Source organism: Nelumbo lutea, chromosome 6, assembly GCF_056320005.1.
Source record: "Nelumbo lutea isolate HS-2025 chromosome 6, American lotus-T2T, whole genome shotgun sequence".
NCBI classification, from domain to species: domain Eukaryota; kingdom Viridiplantae; phylum Streptophyta; class Magnoliopsida; order Proteales; family Nelumbonaceae; genus Nelumbo; species Nelumbo lutea.
Genome location: NC_142689.1, coordinates 63,466,671 through 63,492,642, shown reverse-complemented (window position 1 = coordinate 63,492,642; position 25,972 = coordinate 63,466,671). Strand labels below are relative to the sequence as shown.

Genomic DNA, 25,972 nt, shown 5'->3' with positions numbered 1-25,972 from the left:
GTACAGCAAACCACGACCAGGAGCTCCTTTTAGATACCTGCCAGGGTCTTCAAATACTTCACCTATATCACTGCTCAGCCTCGTATTTGTTTCTATAGGTGTCTCAGCCGGTTTAGTACCCAACAACCCTGTTTCTTCCAATAAATCCATCACATATTTCCTCTGACACAAATTAATGCCATGCTTAGATCTTGCTACCTCTATGCCCAAAAAGTATTTTAACTTGCCAAGGTCCTTTGTCTGAAAGTGTTCCTGTAGGAATGCCTTCAATCTGTCAATGCCCATTTTATCATTCCTAGTCACAACGATATCATCCACATACACCACCAATATTATTTTGCCTGCTGAAGAGTCAAAACTGAAGGCAAAGTGATCAACTTGGCACTGTTTCATACCAAACTTCTTGACCACCTCACTGAACCTACCAAACCATGCTTGAGGGGACTATTTAAGTCCATAAATAGCCTTCTTAAGCCTGCATACCTTACCATCCTCCCCCTAAGCAACAAAACCTGGTGATTGCTCCATTTAGATCTCCTCGAGCAAATCACCATGCAAAAAGGCGTTTTTGATATCTAGCTGATGGAGAGGCCAATCATACATAGCTGCAAGGGAGATGACGACACGAATTGACCCTATCATAGCAACTGGGGAGAATGTCTCTCTGTAGCCAATGCCATAGGTTTGGGAGTACCCTTTGGCAACCAGCCGTGCCTTCAGGCGCTCAACACGACCATCTGGCAAGTACTTAACACTATACACCCACTTACAACCGACAGCCTGCTTCCCAGGAGGAAGAGCGGTGAGATCCCAAGTGTGATTATGATGCAGAGCAGAGAGCTCTTCTTCCATAGCACGGCACCACTTTGGAGAGGTAAGGGCTTCCTAGACATCCTTAGGAACAACCACGGAGGATAACAAAGAGATGAACTGGCGATGGGAGGCGGAGAGGTGGGTAAGTGAAACAAAATTGGAAATAGGGTGAAGGGTGCAAGTACATTTACCTTTCCGGAAGGCAATAGGAAGATCTAGGTCGGAGGCTGGTGTCGGAGCTGGAGTTGGATCTGTCGACGGTGATGAAGCTGGAGGAGCTGTAGCCGGTACACGCGGGCGATGTGTATACACGTGACGGATGGGTGGACGGTCAACCGACTGTGGCACCGGAGGCAAGGGCGTAGGCATGACTGGAACCAGAGGAGGTGGATCAGCCACGGGAAGAGGAAGAGGAGGTGGTGATGAGGAGGAAGCAGCAGCATCGGACCCGACGAAGAACGGAGTAGACTCGAAGAATGTAACATCAACACATACCAAGGAACAATGAGAACTGGGATGATAACACTTGTACCCTTTCTGTGTTCGGGAATAGCCAAGGAAGATACACTTCAGGGAACGTGCATCTAACTTGTCAGTCCCGGAACCCAGATTATGAACGAAGCAGACACACCCAAATACCTGAGGAGGAAGCGGAAACGGAGACATGTTGGGGAATAAGACACTAAAAGGGGAACGGCCATCAATGATAGACGTGGGCATCCAATTAATTAAGAAACAAGAAGTGAGCATTGCATCGCTCCAAAAGGTTTTGGGAACATTCATGTGGTGCATGAGGGAGCGTGCCGTTTCTACAAGATGGCGGTTCTTTCTCTCAGCCACCCCATTTTGTTGCGGAGTGTAAGTACATGAATTTGGTGTATAATGCCATGTTGGTCCAAGTATTCTTGAAAAGATGAAGACAAGTATTCACGTCCATCAAGATAATACAGTCCACCGGCTTCATGCCCTCCACCATTCTTCATCCCCGTCTTGAGATCCTGAAAAACACACATAGAAGGGTAAAAAGTGATGGAGCACTTAAGGGACTTGGTCAGCTTACTAACAGACATAAGATTAAATGGAAGCTTAGGTACATATAAAACAGAGGATAGGGATACAGGGTCTAGGTCAACATTACCAACACCACAGATAGATGATGTGGAGCCATTAGCAAGGGTAACAGATTGTGATGTTGAGCTATGAGTGAGAGATGAAAACACACCTGGAGTTCTCGTCATGTGATCGGAGGCTCCAGAATCAATAATCCAGGGGTTGGGTGTGGATGCCAAACAAGCCATACCTGAGTGTGCAAAGGAAGCTGTGTTCTGCTACGACTTGGATTGAACAAACCTCTCATACTCATCCCGAGGAACACTCACCATCTCCTTGCCTGGGCCATTTGAGGGAGTAGAAGGCATCGGGTCAGCTGACCGGTTCTCCTGTCTAGAGCTGAAACTGGTGTCACTAGTCACGGCATGGTTGGTCCACGTCGAGGGAGGACCATGTAAGTCGTAGCAGTAGTTAATGGTATGTCCATCCAATCCACAATGAGTACACTTCTGTGGACTCGAGCCACGTCCTCTACCACGAGCTCCCCCTGAATCTCTGCCTCTAGTACGACCACCACCACGGGTATGTGTAGATCCACCACTACCACTTCTGCCAGGCTGGGCTCCTCGAGCCCCACTTCTGCCACCTCGACCTCTCGACACTGCAAATGCTGATTTATCGGAGACATTAGAATCCATAGATCCAATGGAAGCCCTCCGAAGACGAGCAAACACCTCCTCTAAAGATGGAAGAGCAGATCCCCCTAGTATTTGAGCTCGTACTGGTTCATACTCAGACTTCAGCCCCACCAGAAACCGTGTCACATCAAGCTGCTCTCGCTGTTGCTGTTGAACTTTGACATCAGAAGTGAGAGGATGATAGACATTTAACTCATTACGGATATTCCTCACACTGGCATAGTACTCCTCATGGCTCTGACTTCCCTGTTGCAGATTGAAGTATTCCTGATACAGTTGATATACCCTAGTGGTATTATCCTGACCTGAATATAGTTTCTAAGCATGATCCCACACTTCTTTGGCTGTGTCAAGAAACATGAAGTTCACACTGATTTGGGTTCCATACTGTTCCACAACCATGTAATGATCTGTGCATCTTTCTGTTCCCAATCTTCATACTCTTGAGAATTAACGGGGGGTTTCTCCTCTCTTATATGCTTCACTTTCTTCTTTGTCTTCAGAAAAACCTCCACAGACTTGGCTCAAGGAACATAATTCTCTCCATTCAGTTTAATGGAGGTCATTTGGACATTCAGGTAGTCAGTAGAGATCATGACACTAAGTTTACTATCACTGTTATCTGCCATTGCTGAACTCCCTTATCACTGAATTCTGAGCACTGAATTATGAGCACTACACACTGCACACTACACACAGACACTTCACCGGAATCTGCACACTGATTTCAACAGTAATAAATGCTGAGAACTGCAACACCACAAACCCTAATCACCGAAATCTGCACACTGATTTTAGCAGTATTAAATGCTGAAAAACTACAACACCACATCCCCTACTCACTGAAGTCTACAACCTGATTTCAGCGATATCAAGTGCTGAAAACCACACTTGTAACACCACAAACCCTAATCCACACTATTGCCCTTTGAATCACACACAAACCAGAATAAACCCTAGCATAAACCCTAGCATACTACAATTGAAACGCATCATGCGAATTGTACTACACCTCTCATGTATTCCATAACAGAAAATATGCATAAAAAAGACTTTACCTCATCGCCTGAAGGCCAACCACACGAAGGGCTGAGACACCACTGCACCACACGTACCATCCCTAACTAGGGCTTAGAAACCACAGCAACCAATCACCAACGACACAATTGGAGGCATAGGAACCTCCTAGGGAAGAGGGCGATCACTCCTTTTCAGCCCTTTTCCCAGTCTCCAACTCACAGCTAAGAAACCCAAGAGAAACCCTAATTCGAATGCGCAAAAGACAGAATTCTAGTAAGTCTGATTTGTTGAACCTGGTTCTGATACCATGTTGAAGTTTGACCTGCCCTAGAATTCTGTCTTGTTCGTTGACTGTAAAATAAAGTAAACAACAAGTAGGAGAAGAAAGAAGAAGAGAGAAAGGAGAGGAAAAAGAGAAAGGCTGGTTCGAATTAGAGAAAGATCACCCTAGATTCGGCCAGACCTGTTATTATATTATTAACTTGATGGAAAAGACTTAAGTGCCCTTCTTTAAGTAAGAGACACTCGAACTAACATAACAGTACACATCAACCTTCTCAACAAGTACAAAGACCGAAATACCCCTTCACTAACACCACTAACACCTTTAATTTGCCAATCCTTAATTTATCATTGCCAGTAATGACAATATCATCCACATAGACCACTAATAGAATCTTACCAGCTTTTGAGTCATAGCTGAACACTGAGTGATCTACCTGGCACTGCTTCATTCCAAAACTCTTCACCACTTTACTGAACTTCCCAAACCAAGCACGCGGCGATTGTTTCAACCCATAAATTGCCTTCTTCAATCTGCATACCTTACCATCCTCCCCCTGAGCAACAAACCCCGGTGGTTGCTCCATATATACCTCCTCCACAATATCACCATGGAGAAAGGCATTCTTTATATCAAGCTGAAACAAAGGCCAATCATACATAACTGCCAAGGAAATTAGTACACGAACAGAATGAATCTTAGCCACCAGAGAGAATGTCTCCATGTAGTCCACTCCATACAACTGTGAGTAACCTTTAGCAACAAGTCTGGTCTTCAGACGCTCCACATTACCATCTGGCAAGTATTTCACAGTATACACCCATTTACAGCCCACATCATGCTTACCAGGTGGGAGAGTAGTAAGTTCCCACGTTTGAGTATGTTGAAGAGCAGAAAGTTCCTCCTCCATTGCCCGCCCCCAATCAGGTGAACTGAGAGCTTCTTGAACATTGTTAGGTATGGAAATAGAGGATAAAAGGGAAACAATTTGGTGATGTGAGGTAGAAAGACGAGATAATGAAACAAAATTGGAAATGGGATGGAGGGTAGAACTGCGTTTATCTTTCCGTAAGGCAATGGGTAGGTCAAGGTTTGAAGGTTCAACAATAGGAGCCATGAGAGGATCCGCAAATGAGGTAGAAGCTGGAGGGGCCGGTGTCGTTCGACGTGTATACACTTGCCGGATTGGTGGACGGTCGGTGGTGATCTGCACGGGATGAAGTGATGAGTCTACTCCAACAACAGCATCTGGAACTGGATTATTGATAGGAAGAGGAAGAGGAAGAGGAAGAGGAAGGACGAGTGGAGACAAAGGCACTTCAGGACTTGAGAAGAAGGGGACTGACTAAAAAAAGGTGAAATCAGGGCAGACATAGCACTTCCGGGTAATGGGATTATAACACTTGTACCCTTTTTGAGTCCATGAGTAGCCAAGGAAGACACATTTAATTGAGCGTGCATCTAGCTTGTCTATTCCAGGGCTTAGATTGTGGACAAAGCACACACAACCAAAGACACGAGGAATTAATGGGAATGGAGATAAAGTGGGAAACAAGATAGAGAAGGGGGACCGACCATGAAGGATGAAGGAGGGCATCTGATTAATGAGAAAACATGCAGTGAGTACAACATCACTCCAAAACCGTTTAGGAACATTCATGTGGTGAAGAATAGACCGAGTAGTTTCAAGAAGCTGATGGTTCTTCCGTTTAGCTACCCCATTTTGTTGAGGGGTGAATGCACATGATGTCTGATGAATAATGCCATGCTGTTCTAAATACTGTTGAAATGAAGTAAGAAAGTATTCACGACCATTATCTGAACAGAGAATTTTGATTGGAACACCAAATTGTGTGCGTATTTCAGCATGGAATTTTTGAAAAATGGAAAACAATTCACTTCTTTTTTTCATTAAGTAAATCCATGTCATTCTTGAACAATCATCAATAAAGGAGACAAAATACTTGTACTCATTATAAGACTCTATTTTGATTGGACCCCAAACATCTGAATGAGCCAAAGAAAAATGACTCAACATACGACTTTCAACTCTTGGACTGAAGGACACACGACGATATTTCCCAAACTGACATGACTCACATTGCAAAACTGACAAATGACTCAATGATGGGACCAAAATCTTGAGAGCCTTGAGAGATGGATGTCCCAGTCGGCAATGCCATTGCAGAGGAGTAAGTGAAGTCTGAAGAGCAATTGAAGATCTACCACCGTCAAGATAATACAATCCACCAGCTTCATGCCCCCCACCAATCTTCTTCCCTGTCTTGAGATCCTGAAAAACACAAGTGGAAGGAAAGAAGGTAACAGAACAGTTAAGAGTTGGTTATTTTACTAACAGACATAAGATTGAATGGAAACTTAGGGATATATAAAACAGATGATAAGGGCACAAAAGCCATGTCAACATTACCAACACCACATATGGGAGATGAGGACCCATTGGCAAGTGTAACAGTTTGTGATGTGGAGGTTTTAGAAAGAGAACACACCTGGAGTCCCGGTCATATGATCTGAGGCTCTAGAGTCAATAATCCAGGGAGAGGTTTTAGATGACATGCAAGCAATACCTGATTGGGCAAGTGTGGCAGTGTTATGCTGTGAAGTAGTTTGAAGGAACCGTTCATACTCATCATGCGGTACGCTCACCATCTCCCTCCCAGAGGTAGATGTAGATGTGGCAGGAGTTCGGTCTGTCGGTTTACTGTCACTGATATCAACCTCACCTGCTACAACATGATTAGCCCATTTAGAGGGAGGGCCATGTAGATCATAACAGAAATTCACTGTGTGTCCCTCTCTACCACAATGAGTACATTTCCTTGTAGAGTTATTCTTCCCTATGCCACGGCCTCCCCCTGAGTCATGACCACCCTGACTAATCATGGAACTGCCACGGCCTCCTCGGGGAGCATGACCTCCCCCTCTTGTACTATGTCCAACCCCTCTAGCTGTCACAAGTGCTGATCTATCAGACTGTGTGGAGTTCTCTGTCTGTCCCAAAGAAATTCTACGAAGCCTTGAGAATACTTCCTCAAGTGTAGGAAGAGTAGAGCCCCCCAATATTTGGGCTCTAACTGGTTCATATTCCGACTTCAGCCCCACTAAAAATCTTGTAACATCTAGTTGCTCCCTTTGCTGTTGCTGAACTTTAATATCTGGAGTATGGGGGTGATAGACATTGAGTTCATTCCTTATATTCTTCATGCAGGCATAGTACTCTTCTAGTGTTTTGGTTCCTTGTTGTAAATCAAAGTACTCCTGATAAAGCTGATACACTCTTGTTGTGTTATCTTGTCCAGAATATAGTTTCTTAGCATGCTCCGATATATCCTTAGCCGTACCAAGGAACATGAAGTTGGCACTAATTTTGGGTTCCATACTATTCCACAGCCAAGTCATGATTTGAGCATCTTCTTGTTCCCAATCATCAAACCCTGGAGAGTCCTCCGGTGGCTTCTCATCTCTTACATGCTTTACTTTCTTCTTTGCCTTGAGAAACACTTCCACTGATTTAGCCCATGGAACATAGTTCTCCCCATTCAGCTTAATTGAGGTCATTTGTACCCCTAGGTAGTCGGAGGAAACTATCACACTAGGTTTCTGATCATTGTAGCCATCTCGTATTGCTGCCATTGTACTCTTTCACAGTTGCCTCTAACCTTACTTCTCAGCTACAAGCTGATTGATGTTGTTCACAGTTTGATACTTCAGCACCTATTGCAGCCCCTAAACACAACAGTGGGAGTACACACTTGTTCTTCTTCACACTACTACTGACTTCACACACGGACGACCCACATAAGCATCACAAGCACCACAACACAACAGTAGGCCCTCTTACAACTACTCAATAAAAAAAAAATTGTGCATCACAAGCACCACAACACAGTCAAACTGCTACACCCAGTTCAAACTTGTTTAACACACTTAAGAGGGCATTACACAATCACAAGGAGCTTGGCAAGGTCACTGCATTCCACCTTACACCACTTGGCCACCTACAGCAGCCCTAACACCTCTCAACAACTCAGAGCAGCCCTACACCATTCGGCTACTGCACACACAGCCCTTCCTAGGGCAACAATGAACCTAGTTCTCTAGGTTCTAATCAGTACTAACTGATTCTTGAAGGGTTCCTACCCAGAAATACCAGCAACACAAACGGACTAAATAACCAACATTCCTTTGAGAGTATCAGCCAACCATTCACTGCTGAAATCACCTTCCCTGATGAAGAAAACTGTGCGCAGCAGAGAACAACGAGCTGTGATGTCTCAGACCTAGGGCGAACCAGCTCTCTCCATTAACTAACCAGAAACGAAGAAGAAGGTGTCACGAACACAGCTGAGATGCTTTACAAGCAGAAGCAGGTCAGAAACCTCGCTCTGATACCATGTTTTGGAGCAGCTACAGTAACCTGAACCAGTGAAGAAGGAAGAAGAAGATGAGGAAGAAGACAAGAGAAAGAGAGAACAGGAGGGTTTAGTCGAAACTGATTAGTCTCCCATTCAGTCAACCCCCTAATGTTTATTAGGTTCTAATTGCATTTACAAAGACTAAACTGCCCTTACTTAAGTGTGGGGCAGGGTACTCTAATAAAACAGCCACATAAGCAAAGTACCTAACTGACATGAGATTACTAAAATACCCCTATTCGGCTCACTCTAACAAGGATCAAGGAAGATATTCTCAAGGATGGCTAATAAAGGTAAGAGGCTGTCCAAGTCTGTATCCCTAATTGCCCTTCGCAGGCCGAGGTTCCACCCAAAACCAGAAGTGGTGTCTGAAGGAACTAAAAAAGAAGAGATAGGTTCATTTTTCAAATCTGACAGAGCATATTGTGGTATCCATTTCACTACAGTTTTCAGTTCCACTATCATTTTTTTGATTTCATGCATACGTTATCTGTATTTCTTTGAAATTGTGTAGGTTTCACTTAGCCATCCAGTTACAATTCTTGAATCTCCTTCATTCATTAGGTCTCTGATGCTCAAGGATTGTGCCTTTCTTATCCCATGGGGAAATTTCCCATTTTCTGCCTTAATTGCATCTGCACTTCCTATAGGTCCTGAGTACATTGCAATGATGTTTCCTTCCTCATTTCTGAACACTCCAATGCATATCAGACCCAGATTTCCCAAGCTACAGCCCTCAAGGTATAGCTTTATATGGTCTGGTCTAGGAGAGGTCCATCTAACAATGGGGGCTGCTTTAGTTGAAGGCAAATCTGCCACATGTTTCCAGTTTCTGATGTCATCTGTTGTAAAAGGTAAAAAAAATCCAATGTCTTCTCCTTATGGTGGGAAAATGAACACCAATGCATAGACTCCTCTCTCTCACAAGCATATTGCCCACCAATTTGGTAGAACATAGAATCAAGTGGAATGAGGAATTCAGTCTAAACAACAAGGGTCTTGTCTCTCTGATAAATGCTTAATCTCCTTCAGCCCAAGGAAGGTATTTTTTTTTCATTTTACTGAGAATCACCCTCAATATTCAACCCCTGAAAGTTCACAGAGAAGGATAACCCGAGTCTGGAGGTAAAGAAGCTCTGCTCCCGCTGGATCTTTATCTCCCACATGTTCAGAAAGACATGGTTTCCTAGGGAACAACTATCAAAATTGAGATTTTAATAATAATCTCACTTATTTTTGGTGGTTTGATGGGTGGACATCCAACAGAAATCTCAGCCCTTTCTCATCTAGTCCACCCATAAATCTAATGAATCAGGGAATCGACTAAAATGCGTCTACTTCCTATACTGATGGATGGATCCAATATGGGCCAATTTTGATATCTCCTTCTGGAGTGCTCTCTGCAGCAGAAAGTCCTTATTTGTTTTCTTTTTCTTTGTTGAAATCCTTGAAAGACCTGAGGTGTCATGCATCACCACATGATCTTGCCCTCCATTATATGGCAATACTGTCATCCATGACTTTGCATGTCAACCACTTTGCATTCCACATCTCATATCCCTTGTCCATTTATCCTAGCTTTTGCCTTACTCAAATTTAGAGTCTAGACTCTGAATCTAATTTTCGATTCTGCATCATATATCACTTAAAAGACAAATTCAAACTTTAATATAAACTCCTTTTTCTTTAACCATTTGACTCCTCCCTTTAGTCCCAGTTTTTGCTTTTTATACTTTAGACCCTGAATTTTCAATTCTCCTTACAAGTGTTTTATCCTGATATTACATTCAAAAATCATTATGATATTATGATAATGAGTTTGAAATTCGTATGTATCTTCTATCTTCTTTAAGTTATCCTTCCTCATGATATCCATCTCTTCTTGTTTTCTCCTCAGAATTTTGGGTACAAGAAATTTATTTAAGAAGATAAAATGGAGACCAAGAGCTCTTGCAGTTTCTTGATTCATGGAAAGAATAACCTTCATACTAGATGTAGCTTATATCCTTAAACTTGTTAAGAATACAGACATGTATTGCTTTTCATTTAACTTGCCTGTTTTTAAAACTATATGTATTTCACTTGGTTTTTCATATCAAGGGAAACATGATAATCTTGACTTCTTCTGCAGGTTAATGATGACTATATGAGAACTCTTGAAGTTCTAAGTAAGAAGCTGAAGTTTGTTGAAGTTGATCCTATGGTCAAGTCATCAAAAGCCCTGAAGGATGTTCAGCCTGAGTTGGAAAGGCTAAGGCAAAAGGCAGTCTCAAAGGTTGTCAGCAGACTTAATAGATGGATATTTTACTATTGGTTAAATACTTGGCAGTGGTATGTTAAATTGTTATGACAGAAACATCTATGTCATTGCATAATGTGGGTCTTGCTGAAAAACTTAAAAACCCAGCTTTATACTTCGGCTTACATCTTTGTTTCCATGATGGCATGCTTTTCTCTTATGATCAATAACAAGATATTTCATTTACATGTATGTTAATATCATTCTTCATTAATTTAGTGTTCCACCCATGAGTCCTGGATTGTTTTTCATCTTAGGAAGTTGATTTATTTTTCTTTGTTTGACAAAATTTCAATACTCATATTTTTTTTCAATGTTGTTCCACATTATCAATCACCAACTTGCATTATAACCACTTTCTTGGTTGGTACTGATATACAACAAAATAGAGATGTACAGTCAAAATTTTCCATTCCATGAATATGGTCTGCCATAGAAGATGAAAGCATTCAGCATTATACCTATTAAATAATAATTGGAGTGCAAAACAGGGTACATATAGGATTGGAGACCAAGAAGTAACTCAATGTGACCTTTTCCGGTGCCTTTTTTTGACAGTTCATAAGCAAGGAGAGATTGAGAATGTTGTCCATGGAATAAGAGTAGGATGGGCAAGATGGAAGGGTGCATCTGGAGTCTTATGTGGTAGAAAATACCACTTAGATTAAAAGGAAATTTCTATAAAACAATTGTAAGACCAGCTATGTTGTATGGAACAGAGTGTTGGGCACTCAAGAATCAACATTTGTTCAAAGAGTGAGTGCAACAGAAATGCATATGCTGAGATGGATGAATCAAAAAACTTGAAAGGATAGGATCACAAATGAGTCATTCATTGGAACTTAGGAGTAGCTCTAATAGGTGATAAAATGAGTGAAAGTGGACTTGGATGGTTTGCTCATGTGCATAGAAGACCATAAACAGCACCCTTATGAAGAAGTAATTTGTTGCAAGTTGAAGGGGCTAAAGGGGTTAGGGTAAGACCAGAAAGGGCATGGGTAATAGTTAAAAATAGGGCATTTTCCTCAGGTTAGTAAGGAGCTTGATGGGATTCATGGTTTCTCCAAGCCCGAAGATGCAGTTGAATTGACCATAGAGGCTAGATATGAATCTGAAAAGAAAATGTGATGACAGCAGAATTTCCTGTATTTGCGGAATCAGAGAGGTGGAAAGGGGGGAGGAGACAGTTCGGAAAAAGATATGTTAGCGCTGATGTAGAGCTGGAGAGTGAAGGTGAGGATACAGGAAAGGAAGAGTCTGGTGCTGAAGAATTACCTGAAGGACAGGGTGAAAACCTTGTAGAGGATAAACTACCCTACAAGGTTTAAGGTTGGAAGGGTGGGCATCGATTTGGGTAGAGGGAGCAATTTCCAGGAGGAACAGATTAACAAAATGACCAATAAGAAGCCACGTAATTTGAGAAACCATAACGTCGTACATGTGACAGATTTTTTCAAGGCTAAAACGTGGCTTGGCAGGGGCAGGGGCAGGACCTACAAAAAAGCACAAATGGGTGTACAAGAGGAAAAGAATAAGAGGCAATGGGACATATGATACAGTTCATAGGGAGGTAACAAAGCAAATTCAGTCTTTGGTTTCCCTTCAGACGAAGGAACAGTAGGAAAGTGAGATAAGCAGGGCCGAGCTTGATTCTGGTGTGAATATGTTGCCGCAAAGTACTGATATTATTGATGGAGAGTCAGGTGACGTAGTTCTCCAGAGATTAGTGGAGAGAGAGGTTGAGATAAGGAGAACAGAAGAAGAAAAACAAGGAGAAGGAGAAAGAGAAGTGTTATGATTCGACCTGCCTTGGAGTTCTATTTGTCTGAGATTGGTTATGTAGAAAGAGGTAGAAAGGTGGAAGAAAGAGAGAGAGAGAGAAAGGAGAAAATCTGGTTTGAACTGGAAGTCTCAAGAATCTCACTCCCAGTCGACCAGACAATACTTTTATTATTAAAAATAATTGAAAAGACATATGTGCCCTTATTTAAGTAAGGAGCACTGGTTCTAACACAACATTACAAATCAGCAACATTAATCTAGGTATAAAGACAGAAATACCCCTACGCTAACACTCCCCCTCAAGCTGGTGAGTATATATCATATACTCCCAGCTTGTTACATATGTAGTCCACTCTTCCCCGACTCAAGCCTTTTGTAAATAAGTCAGCTCACTGGTTTCCTGTATTAACATATGTAGTGTCTAGCTCTCCATTCAGCACCTTCTCCCTCACAAAGTGACAGTCAACTTCAATGTGCTTGGCTCTTTCATGAAACACCAGATTGGAGGAAATATGAACTGCAGCCTGATTGTCACAATAGAGCTTCATTGGAGTGTCGATGTTGTACCCTACTTCTTGTAGAAGGTTCCTTAGCCACATTAATTCACAAGCGGTGTGCGCCATAGCCCTATATTCTACATCTGCACTACTTGCCACAACCGTCTGCTTCTTACTTTTCCATGTCACCAGGTTACCTCCTAGGAAAGCGCAATAGCCTGTGGTAGACCGCCTATCAGACATAGAACCGGCCCAGTGAACATCAGAATACCCTTCTATTTCAAGTTTTCTGCCACTCTTGTATATCAGACCGCGACCCGGAGCCCCTTTTAAATACCTCACAATTCTCAGAACTGCATTCCAATGAGGAATCAGAGGTTTTTGCATCAGTTGGCTTACCACACTAACCACAAATGAGATGTCTGGCCTAGTAATGGTTAGGTAGTTCAGTTTACTCACAAGTCGTCGGTATCTGCTAGGGTCTTCAAACACTTCCCCCATATCACTGCTTAGCCTGGTATTTGTGTCCATTGGTGTTTCAGCTGGTTTAGCACCCAACAAGCTTGTTTCTTCTAGCAAATCAAGCACATATTTTCTCTGGCATAGATTAATACCATACTCGGATCTTGCTACCTCTATCCCCAAGAAATATTTCAGTTTATCAAGATCCTTTGTCTGAAAATGATCCTGTAGATAAGTCTTCAGCCTGTCAATACCCATGTTATCATTCCCAATAATAACAATATCATCTATAGAATGATCAACTTTGCACTGTTTCATACCAAACTTCTTTACTACCTCACTGAACCTACCAAACCATGCTCGAGGTGATTGTTTAAGCCCATATATAGCCTTCCTTAGTCTGCGCACCTTACCATCCTCCCCCTGAGAAACAAATCCTGGAGGTTGCTCCATGTAGACCTCTTCGAGTAAGTCACCATGCAAAAAGGCATTCTTGATATCAAGCTGATATAGCGGCCAATCATACATGGCTGCAAGAGAGATCACAACACGAACTGACCCTATCTTAGCAATCGGTGAGAAGGTCTCTGTGTAGTCAATACCATAGGTTTGGGAGTACCCTTTTGCAACCAATCGCGCTTTCAGGCGTTCAACACTACCATCAGGCAAATACTTAATCGTATAAACCCATTTACAACCAACAGGTTGCTTCCCAGGAGGAAGAGCAGCGAGGTCCCAAGTATGATTATGATGAAGGGCAGAGAGTTCTTCTTCCATCGCTCAGCACCACCCTGGAGAGGCAAGGGCTTCCTGGACATCCTTAGGGACAACAACTGATGATAACAAGGTGACAAACTGGCGATGGGAAGCAGAAAGGTGTGTAAGTGAAACATAATTAGAAATAGGATGAAGGGTGCAAGTGCGTTTACCTTTCCACAAGGCAATGGGGAGATCAAGCTCAGATGCTGAGTGCGGGTCTGGTGCCGGATCTGTCGATGGAGATGTAGCCGGCGGAGTAGTAGCTGGTACGCGTGGGCAATGCATATACACATGACGGATAGGTGGGCGTTCAACAAGTGGTGGCACTGGAGCCAAGGGTTTCGTCACGGTTGGAACAAGGGGAAGAGGGTCGGTAACGGGAAGTGGAAGAGGAGGAGGTGATGAGGAAGAAGCATCACCGGACCCCCAAAAAAACGGAGTAGACTCAAAGAAGGTGACATCAACACAAACAAAGGACCGTCGAGAACTAGGATGGTAACACCTATACCCTTTTTGGGTCCGAGAATAGCTAAGGAAGATGCACTTAAGAGAACGGGCATCGGACTTGTCATACCCAGGACCCAGATTATGGATGGAGCAGACACACCCAAATACCCTAGGCGTAAGAGGAAACAAAGACAAAGCGGCAAACAAGACCGTAAACGGAGAATGACCATCAAGGATGAATGTGGGCATCCGATTAATCAGAAAGCAAGAGGTAAGCACTGCATCACTCCAAAAGGGTTTGGGAACATGCATGTGATGCATTAGGGATCATGTTGTTTCCAAGAGATGGCGATTCTTTCTCTCAGCCACCCCGTTTTGTTGTGGGGTGTAGGTACATGAGGTCTGATGTATAATGTCGTGTTGGTCTAGGTATTCTTGAAATGATGAGGATAAATATTCACAGCCATTATCAGAACGGAAAACTTTGATGTGGGTACCAAATTGATTACGAATCTCATCATAAATTTTTTGAAAAATGGTAAACAATGCACTTCTTTCTTTCATTAGATAGAGCCACGTCATCTTTGAAAAATCATCTACAAAAATGACAAAATATCTGTATCCATTATATGACATCGCTTTATAAGGACCCCAAACATTTGAATGAATTAAAGAAAAAGGACTTGACACACGGTTATCAACCCTAGAACTAAAGGGAACACGATGGTGTTTCCCAAACTGACACAACTCACAATCCAAAACAGAAAGCTGACTCAAAGACGGAACCAAAGACTTCAAAACTTTTAGTGACGGATGACCAAATCGGCAGTGCCACTGGAGAGGAGAAAGGGATGACTGGAGAGCTGTTGAAGTTCTGCCACCACCGTCAAGATAATACAGTCCACCGGCTTCATGCCCTCCACCAATCTTCATCCTCGTCATGAGATCCTGAAAAACACACATAGAAGGATAAAAAGTAATGGAGCGGTTAAGTGATTTGGTCAGCTTACTAACAGACATAAGATAAAAAGGCACTTTAGGAACATACAAAACTGAGGAGAGGGATACAGGGTCTAGGTCAACATTACCAACACCACAAATTTAGGATGTGGAACCATTAGCAAGGGTGACAGATTGTGATATTGAGCAATGAGATAAGGAAGAAAACACACTTGGAGTTCCAGTCATGTGATCGGAGGCTCCAAAGTCAATGATCCAGGGATTGGGTGTGGATGCCAGACAAGCCATACCTGAGTGAGCGAAAGTCGCCGTGTTCTGTTGTGATTGAATAAACCTCTCATATTCATCACGGGGAACACTCACCATCTCCTTGACGGGACCATCTGTGGATGTAGGAGGTGCCTGATAAGATGAATGATTCTCCTGTCTAAAGCTGGAACTGGAGTCACTAGTCGCGGCATGATTGGCCCAGGTTGAGGGTGGACCATGTAGATCATAACAATAGTTAATGGTATGCCCATCCATACCACAATGAATGCACTTCCTTGGGCCTGAGCCATGTCCTCTACCACGGGCTCTCCCTGAATCTCTGCCCCTAGTATGACTACCACCACGATTATAAGTAGGCCCACCTTTGCCACTTCGGCCATACACAGAACCACTACTACCACCACGGCCAGACTGAGCTCCCCGAGCTCCACCTCTAGCACCACGACCTCTTGATACAACAAAGGCAGATCTATCTGAGATATTAGAGTTCTCAGTAGATCCGATAGAAATCCTTCGGAGTCGAGCAAATACCTCTTCTAAGGAGGGGAGAGCTGATCCTCCTAATATCTGAACCCGTACTGGTTCATATTCAGACTTCAGTCCCACCGAAAATCTAGTCACATCAAGCTGTTCTCTCTGTTGTTGCTGAATCTTGACATCAGAAGTTAGAGGGTGTAGACATTCAACTATTACGTATGTTTCTCATGCTGGCATAGTACTCCTCAAGACTCGGATTGCCCTGTTGCAGATTAAAGTACTCTTGATACAGCTGATACACTTTGGTTGTATTGTCCTGACCCGAATACAATTTCTTCGCATGGTCCCACACATCTTTTGCAGTGTCAAGAAACATGAAGTTTACACTCACTAATCCTGGGTTCCATATTATTCCACAACCATGTGATGATCTGAGCATCCTCTTGCTCTCAGTCTTCATACTCGTGAGAGTCAGTGAAGGGTTTCTCCTCTCTTATGTGTTTTACCTTCTTCTTTGCCTTCAGAAAGACTTCGACGGATTTAGCCCAAGGCACATAATTCTCTCCATTTAGTTTAATGGAGGTCATCTGAACCTTCAGGTAGTCTGTAGGCACCATCACATTAGGTTTACAATCACTATTATCTTCCATTCTGTTATCACCGATTCTACACACTCGCTGAATTCTATTACCACTGATTTCTGCACACTGCACACAACTAGATCACACTCGTCACACTGATTTCAGCACTTGTTGTTGCTGAAAAGTGTGCTCTTTACACCACAAACCCTACTCCCACAGCTACCTGAAATCTCACCACTATATGATCACAACTCTTCCTTCGAAATACATAGAAACCAGCATAAACCCTAGCACACTACTGTCTGAAACCCTAGCATATGGTCTGAAACACACTTCCTATTTGATCCATAACAGATATCATGCATAGAAATCTCTTACCTTATTACTGAAGGAACAACCACACGAGCAGGAAATCAATCCACACAAGACAACCACTGCACCACACAAATTGGCCCTCTATTCTTCATCGATTAGGGGAGGGCGATCTTAGAAACCACAACAGCCGACCACACAAGACCTGACTGGAGGCATAGAAACCTCCAAGGGAAGAGGGCGATCACTCCTTTTCAGCCCTTTCCCTTATCTCCAGTCGAATGCCGAAAAATCAAGAGAAACCCTAGATAGGGTGCGTAGAGAATAGAAATCTAGGCAGATTCAAGTTGCTCTGATTCCATGTTATGATTCAGCTTGCCTTGGAGTTCTATTTGTCTGAGATTGGTTATGTAGAAAGAGGTAGAAAGGTGGAAGAAAGAGAGAAAGAGAGAAAGGAGAAAATCTGGTTCGAATTGGAAGTCTCAAGAATCTCACTCCTAGTCGGCCAGATAGTACTTTTATTATTAAAAATAATTGAAAAGACATATGTGCCCTTATTTAAGTAAGGAGCACTGGTTCTAACACAGGAATAGAGACATATGTGCCCTACGCTAGGAGTGAAATAAGGAGCACTGGTTCAATTATTAAAAATAATTGAAAAGACATATGTGCCCTACGCTAACAAGAAGCTTCAAAGATGGGGGACAGGAATAGAGAGAGAAAAAGAGCAGAGTAGATTCAAAAGGACCAAGAAGTCAAGGAATTAAGCAGAAAATGGGAAGGTGAATATCAATAATTTGGTGGAGAGGGAGGTCGAGTTAGGAAAGTCTCTTGGTTTAGTTTTTTGGGGAGGGGAAGGCTTCGTGAAAATAGCATTTGAGAAGTTTGAAAAAAAGAAAATAGAAGAGAAAAAGAAAAATGAAGAATATTTAGAAAAAAACAAGGGGTGGGATGAGGAAGGGGGAGAAGAGGAGGGACTAGATGAGATTGAGTGATCTTGGCGTTGGTGGGAAGACGGGGATGGAGAGGAAGATGTGGTTCCGCAGCTGGATTGCGAGGGATATGAGAGAAGGAAGGAGGGAGGTTCTCACTATCTACACCACCACCATCACTAGTCACAGCATGATTGGCCCATGTATTGGGTGGGCCATGTAAGTCATAACAGAAATTGACAGTATGTCCCTCTAACCCACAATATGCACACCTCTTAGGACCATTACTCTGTCCTCTACCACGACCTCCCCCTAATCTCAACCTCCACCTTGTCCGCCAGTACGATTAAACATAGGACCACCTCGGTTCCCTAGGGTTCCACGTCCACCACCACCTCTATTCCCACAACATCCCCCTCTTGCTACCACAAAACAAACTTGTCAGGGATGCTAGAATTCTCCAAAGATCCAATACAAATTTTCTGGAGTTAGATCTGCCCAGTATTTATGCCCAAATAGGTTCATATTCAAATAATCCCACTAAAAACCTTGTCACATCAAGCTGTTCCAGTTGTTGCTGAATTTTAACATACAAGGTCAAGGGTTGATACACATTAACCTCATTTTGAAGGTTTCTCATACTAGAATAATACTCCTCTAGGCTTTGATTTCCCTACTGCAGATTGAAGTACTCCTGATAAAGTTGGTATCTCTGGTGGTGTTATCTTGGCCAGAATAAAGTTTCTTAGCATGGTCCCAAATCTCCTTGGTTGTATCTAAGGACATAAAATTCATACTAATTTTGGGTTCCATGCTATTCCACAACCAAGTCATAATCTATGCATCATCTTGTTCCCATTCACTATACCCTTGAGATTCAGATGAGGGTTTCTCCTCCTTCACATGTTTTACCTTCTTCTTGGTTCTCAGAAATACTTCCACCGGCTTAGCCCATGGTACATAATTCTCACCATTTAATTTGATGGATGCCATTTGTACATTTAGGTAATTGGGAGAAATCATAACACCAGATTTATTACCACTACTCTCTTTGATTGTTGCCATTGTAAAAAAAAAAAAACTTCAATCACCAAGATCACTCTTCACTATTCAGCACTCACTAGTCACTACACCACACACCATACCGCAAATAATTAACTGTTGCTGAAACAGTCACTGTCATAGGGTTCAGCACCAAAACCCTATTGCTTTCACACACATTCAGACATGAATAGGAAGGAAATCAGTTGCTACACGTACCTACGAATCAGCACTACCAAACAATTGAAATCTAGTCTGAAAGGGGGAGAAAGCACCATGCTATCAGCTAGATCTGTTCATGGGTCGGGTGGCCCAACGGGTTGGGCTTGAACAGGTATATGGGCCCGCAGGCTTAACCTCGGGCCAACAAGCCCGACCCGCAATAAATTCGAGCCGGGCTCGGGATTTGCCAAAATAGCTTGGCCCGAGCCCGGCCCGACCCGACCCGACCTATAATTAAACCTAAAAACGCTAGTCGAATACCCCTCTTTTTTTCACCTCTTTGCCTCTTTCCCTACTTTTTCCAGCTGAACCCTTCTTCTCCACATCCTCTTTTCCTTCTTTATATTCTTTTTTTAATGTAAATAAATTCTGATGTATATTGATTATTGAATTCAGAATTTATATTGAACTTCTATTATTTTTTAATGTAAATAAATTCTGATTTATATTGATTATTGAATTCAGAATTTATATTGAATTTATATTCTTTTTTTAATGTAAATAGATTCTGATTTATATTGATTATTGAATTCAGAATTTATATTATTTTTTTAATGTAAATAGATTCTGATTTATATTGATTATTGAGTAGGGAAAAATTCTAATTTTTTTTATTAGGTCAGGCTTCGGGCTCGGGCTCAGGCTTCGGGCCTTTTATCAGGGCCAGGCTCTGGCCCAAGTTGTAGGCCCGTTGGTTGGACCGGGCTCGGGCTCGGGCCTAACATATTTCCATTAATGAAGAGTAAAAGCCCGGCCTGAGCCCGGCCCGGCCAGACCCATGAACAGGTCTATTATCAGCCAATTATGAAGTCTTGTTCACACCTGTCCACAAACCAGCCCTCTTTGAGTCATCGAGTAGAGGGTTTCTATAGCACACCACTGAAACAAACACCACCACAACTACTAGAGGCATGATTACCTCCTAGAAGGAAAAACAATCAACCCTTTTTGGCCTCTTATTGATCTTCCATCTGGTTGATGAGATATCTCAAAAAGCTCAGATCTGATATGGCGATGCAAAGAGAAAAAAATAGGAAGGAAGAAACTGATTTCTATACTGATTTCCAATGCTTTGATACCATGTTAGTGGTTTGACTAACATTGGTTCAGTTCTAGGTTTGATATAAGGAAGAAAGAGAGAAGGAGAAGAAGAGAGGCGAGAAATAGAGTTCGGCCAGAGAAAAGGACTCACTCTCTCAGTTGACCCACCTATTATTTATAGTTTGTGCATTGAAATACAAAGACAATTATGTCCCACATTAAGTATGTGACTCACAACTTAAACAAAGACAAAATAGACAACTAACCTCTAGTTACATGACAAAAGACAAACTACCCTACAGAGTATGAAGATAGAAGTGTGATGATACAAGGTCAAAGCAATATGAAGATAGAAGTGTTCAGATTGCTAGTTTGGTAGGTATATTGTTAGTAGGTCCATTAGTCTAGAAGGTTATCAATATAGGGCACTTCCCTACAGAGTATGATCTTTATGGTCATATTCTAAATATACAGCTTTAAGTCAAAGATAGAAGAGATGTACTTTCTTCCTTGCCTTGAAATAAATCCTTCCATAGGCACCAAGGAACAGAAACAAAGGTTCCTAGGTTTGTACATCGGTAATTTGTTTGATTGTGAGTTTTTTTTTTCATGTGTTTCTGTTTTGGTTTGTGATGGTTCTCTTTCTAAGTCCCTCTTCTAATTTTTTAAGAAAGATACTATCATGCTTTTTTCGTAGTTCTTTTCTTCTGACATGGTTGAACTTTGATGCTCCTATCTAGGCTACTTAGCCATTGAAATTTTCCCTTATTTTTATTTTCTTTTTCTTTTCTTTGCCAGATTTCATTCATTGCCTCCAAAAGATCTTTATAGGAGGTAACCATACTTTGTTGAGTAGTCATAATTAAGTTTATGGTTGGAGACCAAATTCTCTGCCACCAACCTGTACACTCTATAAATAGAATTGGTTATGTAGATCATACCTTGAGATTAGGTGGTAACCTGCCAATGTTATATCCAAATAGACAATTGTTAAAATAATTTAGTTGCTGATGCTAGGGTCTGTTTGGCTAATTAAAGTGTTTTTTATTTCGTTTTTTCTTTTTGTTTTGTCTGTTGTTGTACTCAGGGGCACAAGGGTCTTTTCCCTTGTTATTTCTGCCGCCCTATATATATTAAAATAAAGGATGGCGCCGCCAGCACTGTTACATTGCAAAACCCTTCTCTCTTCTCTCCTCTCTTCTCTTCTCTGCTTCTCCTCTTCTCTTCTCTTCTCTTCCTCTTATTTCTAGCCGACCATACTGTCAAGATGGTATCAGAGCGGGAATACTGATTAAAGAGAGCAGATCGAACAACCTTACTGAGAACAGATCGAACAGACTTGCTGAACCTGGGCAGAACAGAAATATGATTATGGACTGAAAAAACAGCTCTACAACTGGTACAGTTCTCCCTCTTTTCTCTTCTTTACCCTCCTTGGTCATGTGCCGAGTGAAAACCCTATGAGTCTGGGCGGCTGAATGTTGTCGAATCTGTATACCCCTATTTTTCTTGGATCGTGTGATCCTGTTCATGTGTTAAGACAACTGTAGGTCAAGGATGACCTGTTTTCTCATTGATTTGATTTGATTATAAGTAATAAGGATCTCTCCTGCTGATTAGTGGTTGTTAGACATTCTGGAATTCTTGTAGGTTGGGACTGTTAAAACTATATAGGTCTGATATCTACCGAATACTACCTCTGTTTTGTCCTGAATTTGGTACTGTTTGTGCTCAACCTGGTTGTTAAACCCAAGTGTGGGTGTGGACTGAGTGGAGCATTGTTTTGTGGAGTAAGGAGGGGTCATAAGTCTGGTGTTTGGGACTGATTATCTGTTTGACCATGTCGACTGAGAATTCTGCTACTTCAGAGATTTTAGGGAGCCACAATGGAGTGAGTGGGGGAATGGATATGAGCTTTCCCATGGCTGTTATTCCCTTTGATGGTCTGAACTACTTTGAGTGGTCTAGGGGAATAAAACTCTACATCACTGCTAGGGGGGAAATAGGATACATCAATGGGAGAGTGAAGGAACCGAAGTATGGAAGTGCTGAGCATGATAGGTGGAACCAAGGGAACAGCATGGTGATGTCTTGGCTCTTGGTTTCAATGCTGCCACAAACCACATGACCGGTAAGTCAAATTTGTTTCAGACATATAACCTTCTCTTTGGGAGAGATAAGGTAAGACTGGCTAGTGGTTCTTTTTCTACCATAGCTGGCCGAGGCACCATACCTCTCCAACTTGGCCTTACTCTTCCTAATGTACTGCATGTTTCGAAATTACCTATTAATTTGCTGTCTATAGTAGTTTGACTCACTCCTTGAACTGCTCAGCCACTTTTTTTTTTCCGTCTTCACGTGTGTTTCAGGATTTGACCTCGGGGAAGACGATTGGTAGAGGAAGCATAGTGGATGGTCTCTACGTGTTGGAGAATAATGCTGGTCTAGTGGCGACAGAGTCCATGAGTTCGTCAAGTGAGAGTCAAGCCTATTTATGGCATAATCGTTTAGGTCATCTTTCTTTTGAGTCGTTAAAAGTTATGTTTCCAAAGTTGTTTGAGTCCTTGTCAGTGAGTTAGTTACAGTGTCAAACTTGTTAGTTGAGTAAGCATTGTAGAAGTTCTTTACCTTTACGAAATAAAAGATCTGAATTTCCATTTCATATTGTTTATTCTGATGTTTGGGGCCCTGCTACTCTACCTACTACGACTGGCTATAAGTACTTCATTACCTTGATTGATGATTATTCTAGATACACTTGGGTTTACCCTATGCGATCTCAAGATGAAGTGCCACAAATTGTGAAAATTTTTCAACGCATGGTGTTCACTCAGTTCCAAATGGAAATCCATATCTTTCAGTCGGACAATGCGAAGGAATATTTCCATAGTGATCTCACGAAGTTTTTTTGCTTTGAGTGGGTCACTTTAGCGAAGCTCTTATGCCAGGACACCCCAACAAAATGGTGTGACTGAACAGAAGAACCGTCACCTTCTCGAAGTCGCTCGTGGCTTATTGATTTATATGAATGTGCCAAAACGGTTTTGGATGGATGCAGTCTTGTGTGCGACATATATCATCAATCGCATGCCCTCTTGGCTACTAGAGTATAAGGCCCCACATCAGCTCTTGTTCCCTACAACCCCTGCTGTCCATTCCGATGCGTGTTTTTGGGTGTCATTGTTTTGTTCATAACCTGTCTCCTACTCGTGGTAAGCTTGATCCTTGGGCTATTCCTTGTGTTTTTCTTGGTTACCCTTTATCTCAAAAGGGGTATCGTTGCTATGATCCCATTGCTCGCAAGTACTATGTTTCCATTGATGTCTTATTCTTTGAGAATCAACATTTTTTCTCGGTTTCTCCTCAGGGGGTGAGTAGGGTTGAGTTGAAACAGGCAACGACTCAAATTCAACTACCTCCTTTACCCGATCCTCCTCCATTCCGGGTTTTTCATCGTCGCCATAAGAGCCAGTAGAGTTCAAGAGCCGTGGAGCCTGACACTATGCAACCAACATCATCGGATTCACCTGAGGCAGATCCGTCTCACCAGCCAGGTACACTTGCTCCCATTGATATGTCTGTTCCTCTAAATGTTGAATCACTTGTCATCAATGATCTTAATATTCCTATTGCTAAGAGGAAGGGTGTTAGGTCTTGTACCACTAATCATCCTATCTCTAATTTTGTGTCCTATGAGCATGTTTCGCCTTCATACCGTGCCTTTCTCTCTTCTGTGGACTGTCCCCGTTCCTAAGACTATGGCAGAAGCTTTGTCTAAACCTAAATGGACAGATGCAATGCAGGAAGAAATTGATGCTTTACACAAAAATGGCACTTGGGAGTTGGTAGACCTTCCTGAAGGGAAGGAACCAGTGGGGTGCAAGTTGGTGTTCACAGTGAAACACAAGGCTGATGGAACTGTTGAAAGGTACAAGGCTAGACTGGTAGCAAGAGGCTTTACACAAGTATATGGAGTGGACTATGCAGAGACTTTTGCTCCAGTAGCTAAGATGAACTTTATCAGGATTCTTCTTTCCTTGGCAGCAATTCTTGACTGGGACCTTCACCAATTGGACATAAAAAATGCTTTCTTGAATGGTGACTTGGAAGAGGAAGTGTACATGACCCAACCCCCAGGGTTCTGTGCCAAAGGCAGTGAATAAAAGGTGTGCAGGTTAAAAAAATCTCTATATGGGTTGAAACAATCACCTCGAGCTTGGTTCAGTAAGTTTCATTTAGCAGTTCAACATATGGGGTTCAAACAATGCCAGTCAGATCATACTTTATTTGTGAAAAGAGGTGAAGGTAAAATTGCAACTCTTATTGTGTGTGTGGATGACATAGTGATCATAGGAGATTGGGAGGCTGAAATCCGGAGACTGAAAAAATTCTTAGCCACTAAATTTGAGGTGAAGGATCTAGGCCCCTTACGTTACTTCCTTGGAATTGAAGTTGCCCGCTCTCACAAGGGCATCTTTATTTCCCAACGGAAATATGTACTAGATCTACTAGAAGATAAAGGCAAGTTGGGGGTAAAACCATTTGATTCACCTATTGAACCTAATCACCATCTGGGAGACAGTCAAGGAGAGTTTTTGAAAGATGTAAAGATGTTCCAGAGACTCGTGGGGAGACTTTTGTATTTGTCTATGACCAGGCCTAATATTGCCTATGTAGTGGGTGTCCTTTGTCAATTCATGCACAGCCCTAGGATAACTCACTTTGAGGCTGTAGAGATGATCTTGAGATATCTCAAGAAGTTTCCTGGAACTGGTTTGTTGTTCTAGAAACACAGTCACTTAAAAGTGGAAGTATATACTGATGCAGATTGGGTAAGAGCAGTCAATGATCGAAAGTCTACCGGTGGGTATTGTGCCTTTGTAGGAGGAAACCTTGTCACATGGAGAAGCAAAAAACAAAGTGTGGTAGCTAGATCCAGTGCTGAAGCAGAGTATAGAGCGATGGCTCATGGGGTTGCGGAAATCATGTGGATAAGAAATCTGTTAGGTGAACTGGGTTTTGCAGTGAGCAATCCTATGTCACTCTACTGTGACAATAAGCTAGCATCAATATTGTTGCTAATCCAGTTCTGCGTGATAGGACGAAACACATTGAAGTGGACAAGCATTTTATTAGAGAGAAACTTGAAAGTGGTGAAGTGTGTACACCATATGTCAGCTCAGAATAACAACTTGCAGATATCTTCACCAAAGGTCTTCATCATGTGCGGCACAAAGATTTGTGTGACAAGTTGGGCATGATTGACATCTATGCTCCAACTTGAGGGGGAGTGTTAAAATAATTTAGTTGCTGATGTTAGGGTCTGTTTGGCTAATTAAAGTGTTTTTTATTTCGTTTTTTCTTTCTGTTATTTCTGTTATTGTACTCAGGGGCACAAGGGTCTTTTCCCTTGTTATTTCTGCCACCCTATATATATTAAAATAAAGGCTGGCGCCGCCAGCACTGTTACATTGCAAGACCCTTCTCTCTTCTCTCCTCTCTTTTCTTCTCTGCTTCTCCTCTTCTCTTCTCTTCTCTTCTCTTCCTCTTATTTCTGGCCGACCATACTATCAAGAACAATCAGCTCAGT

At 42.2% G+C, this 25,972-nt stretch overlaps 1 protein-coding gene across 3 annotated transcripts in view; it reads left to right on the top strand.

Moving 5' to 3' along the window:
- The window catches only part of LOC148849241 (vacuolar protein sorting-associated protein 52 A-like), a 117,336-nt gene that overhangs the window by 43,508 nt on the left and 47,856 nt on the right, over window positions 1-25,972 (top strand). For all 3 annotated transcript variants that reach the window (XR_016100870.1, XM_088950290.1, XM_088950289.1), the window contains exon 10: window positions 10,432-10,575. Coding sequence is in view for 2 of the 3 variants with exons in the window: in XM_088950290.1 (XP_088806416.1) it covers window positions 10,432-10,575 (144 nt within the window). In the remaining variant the exon portion in view is untranslated. The remainder of the gene's footprint in view (window positions 1-10,431; window positions 10,576-25,972) is intronic.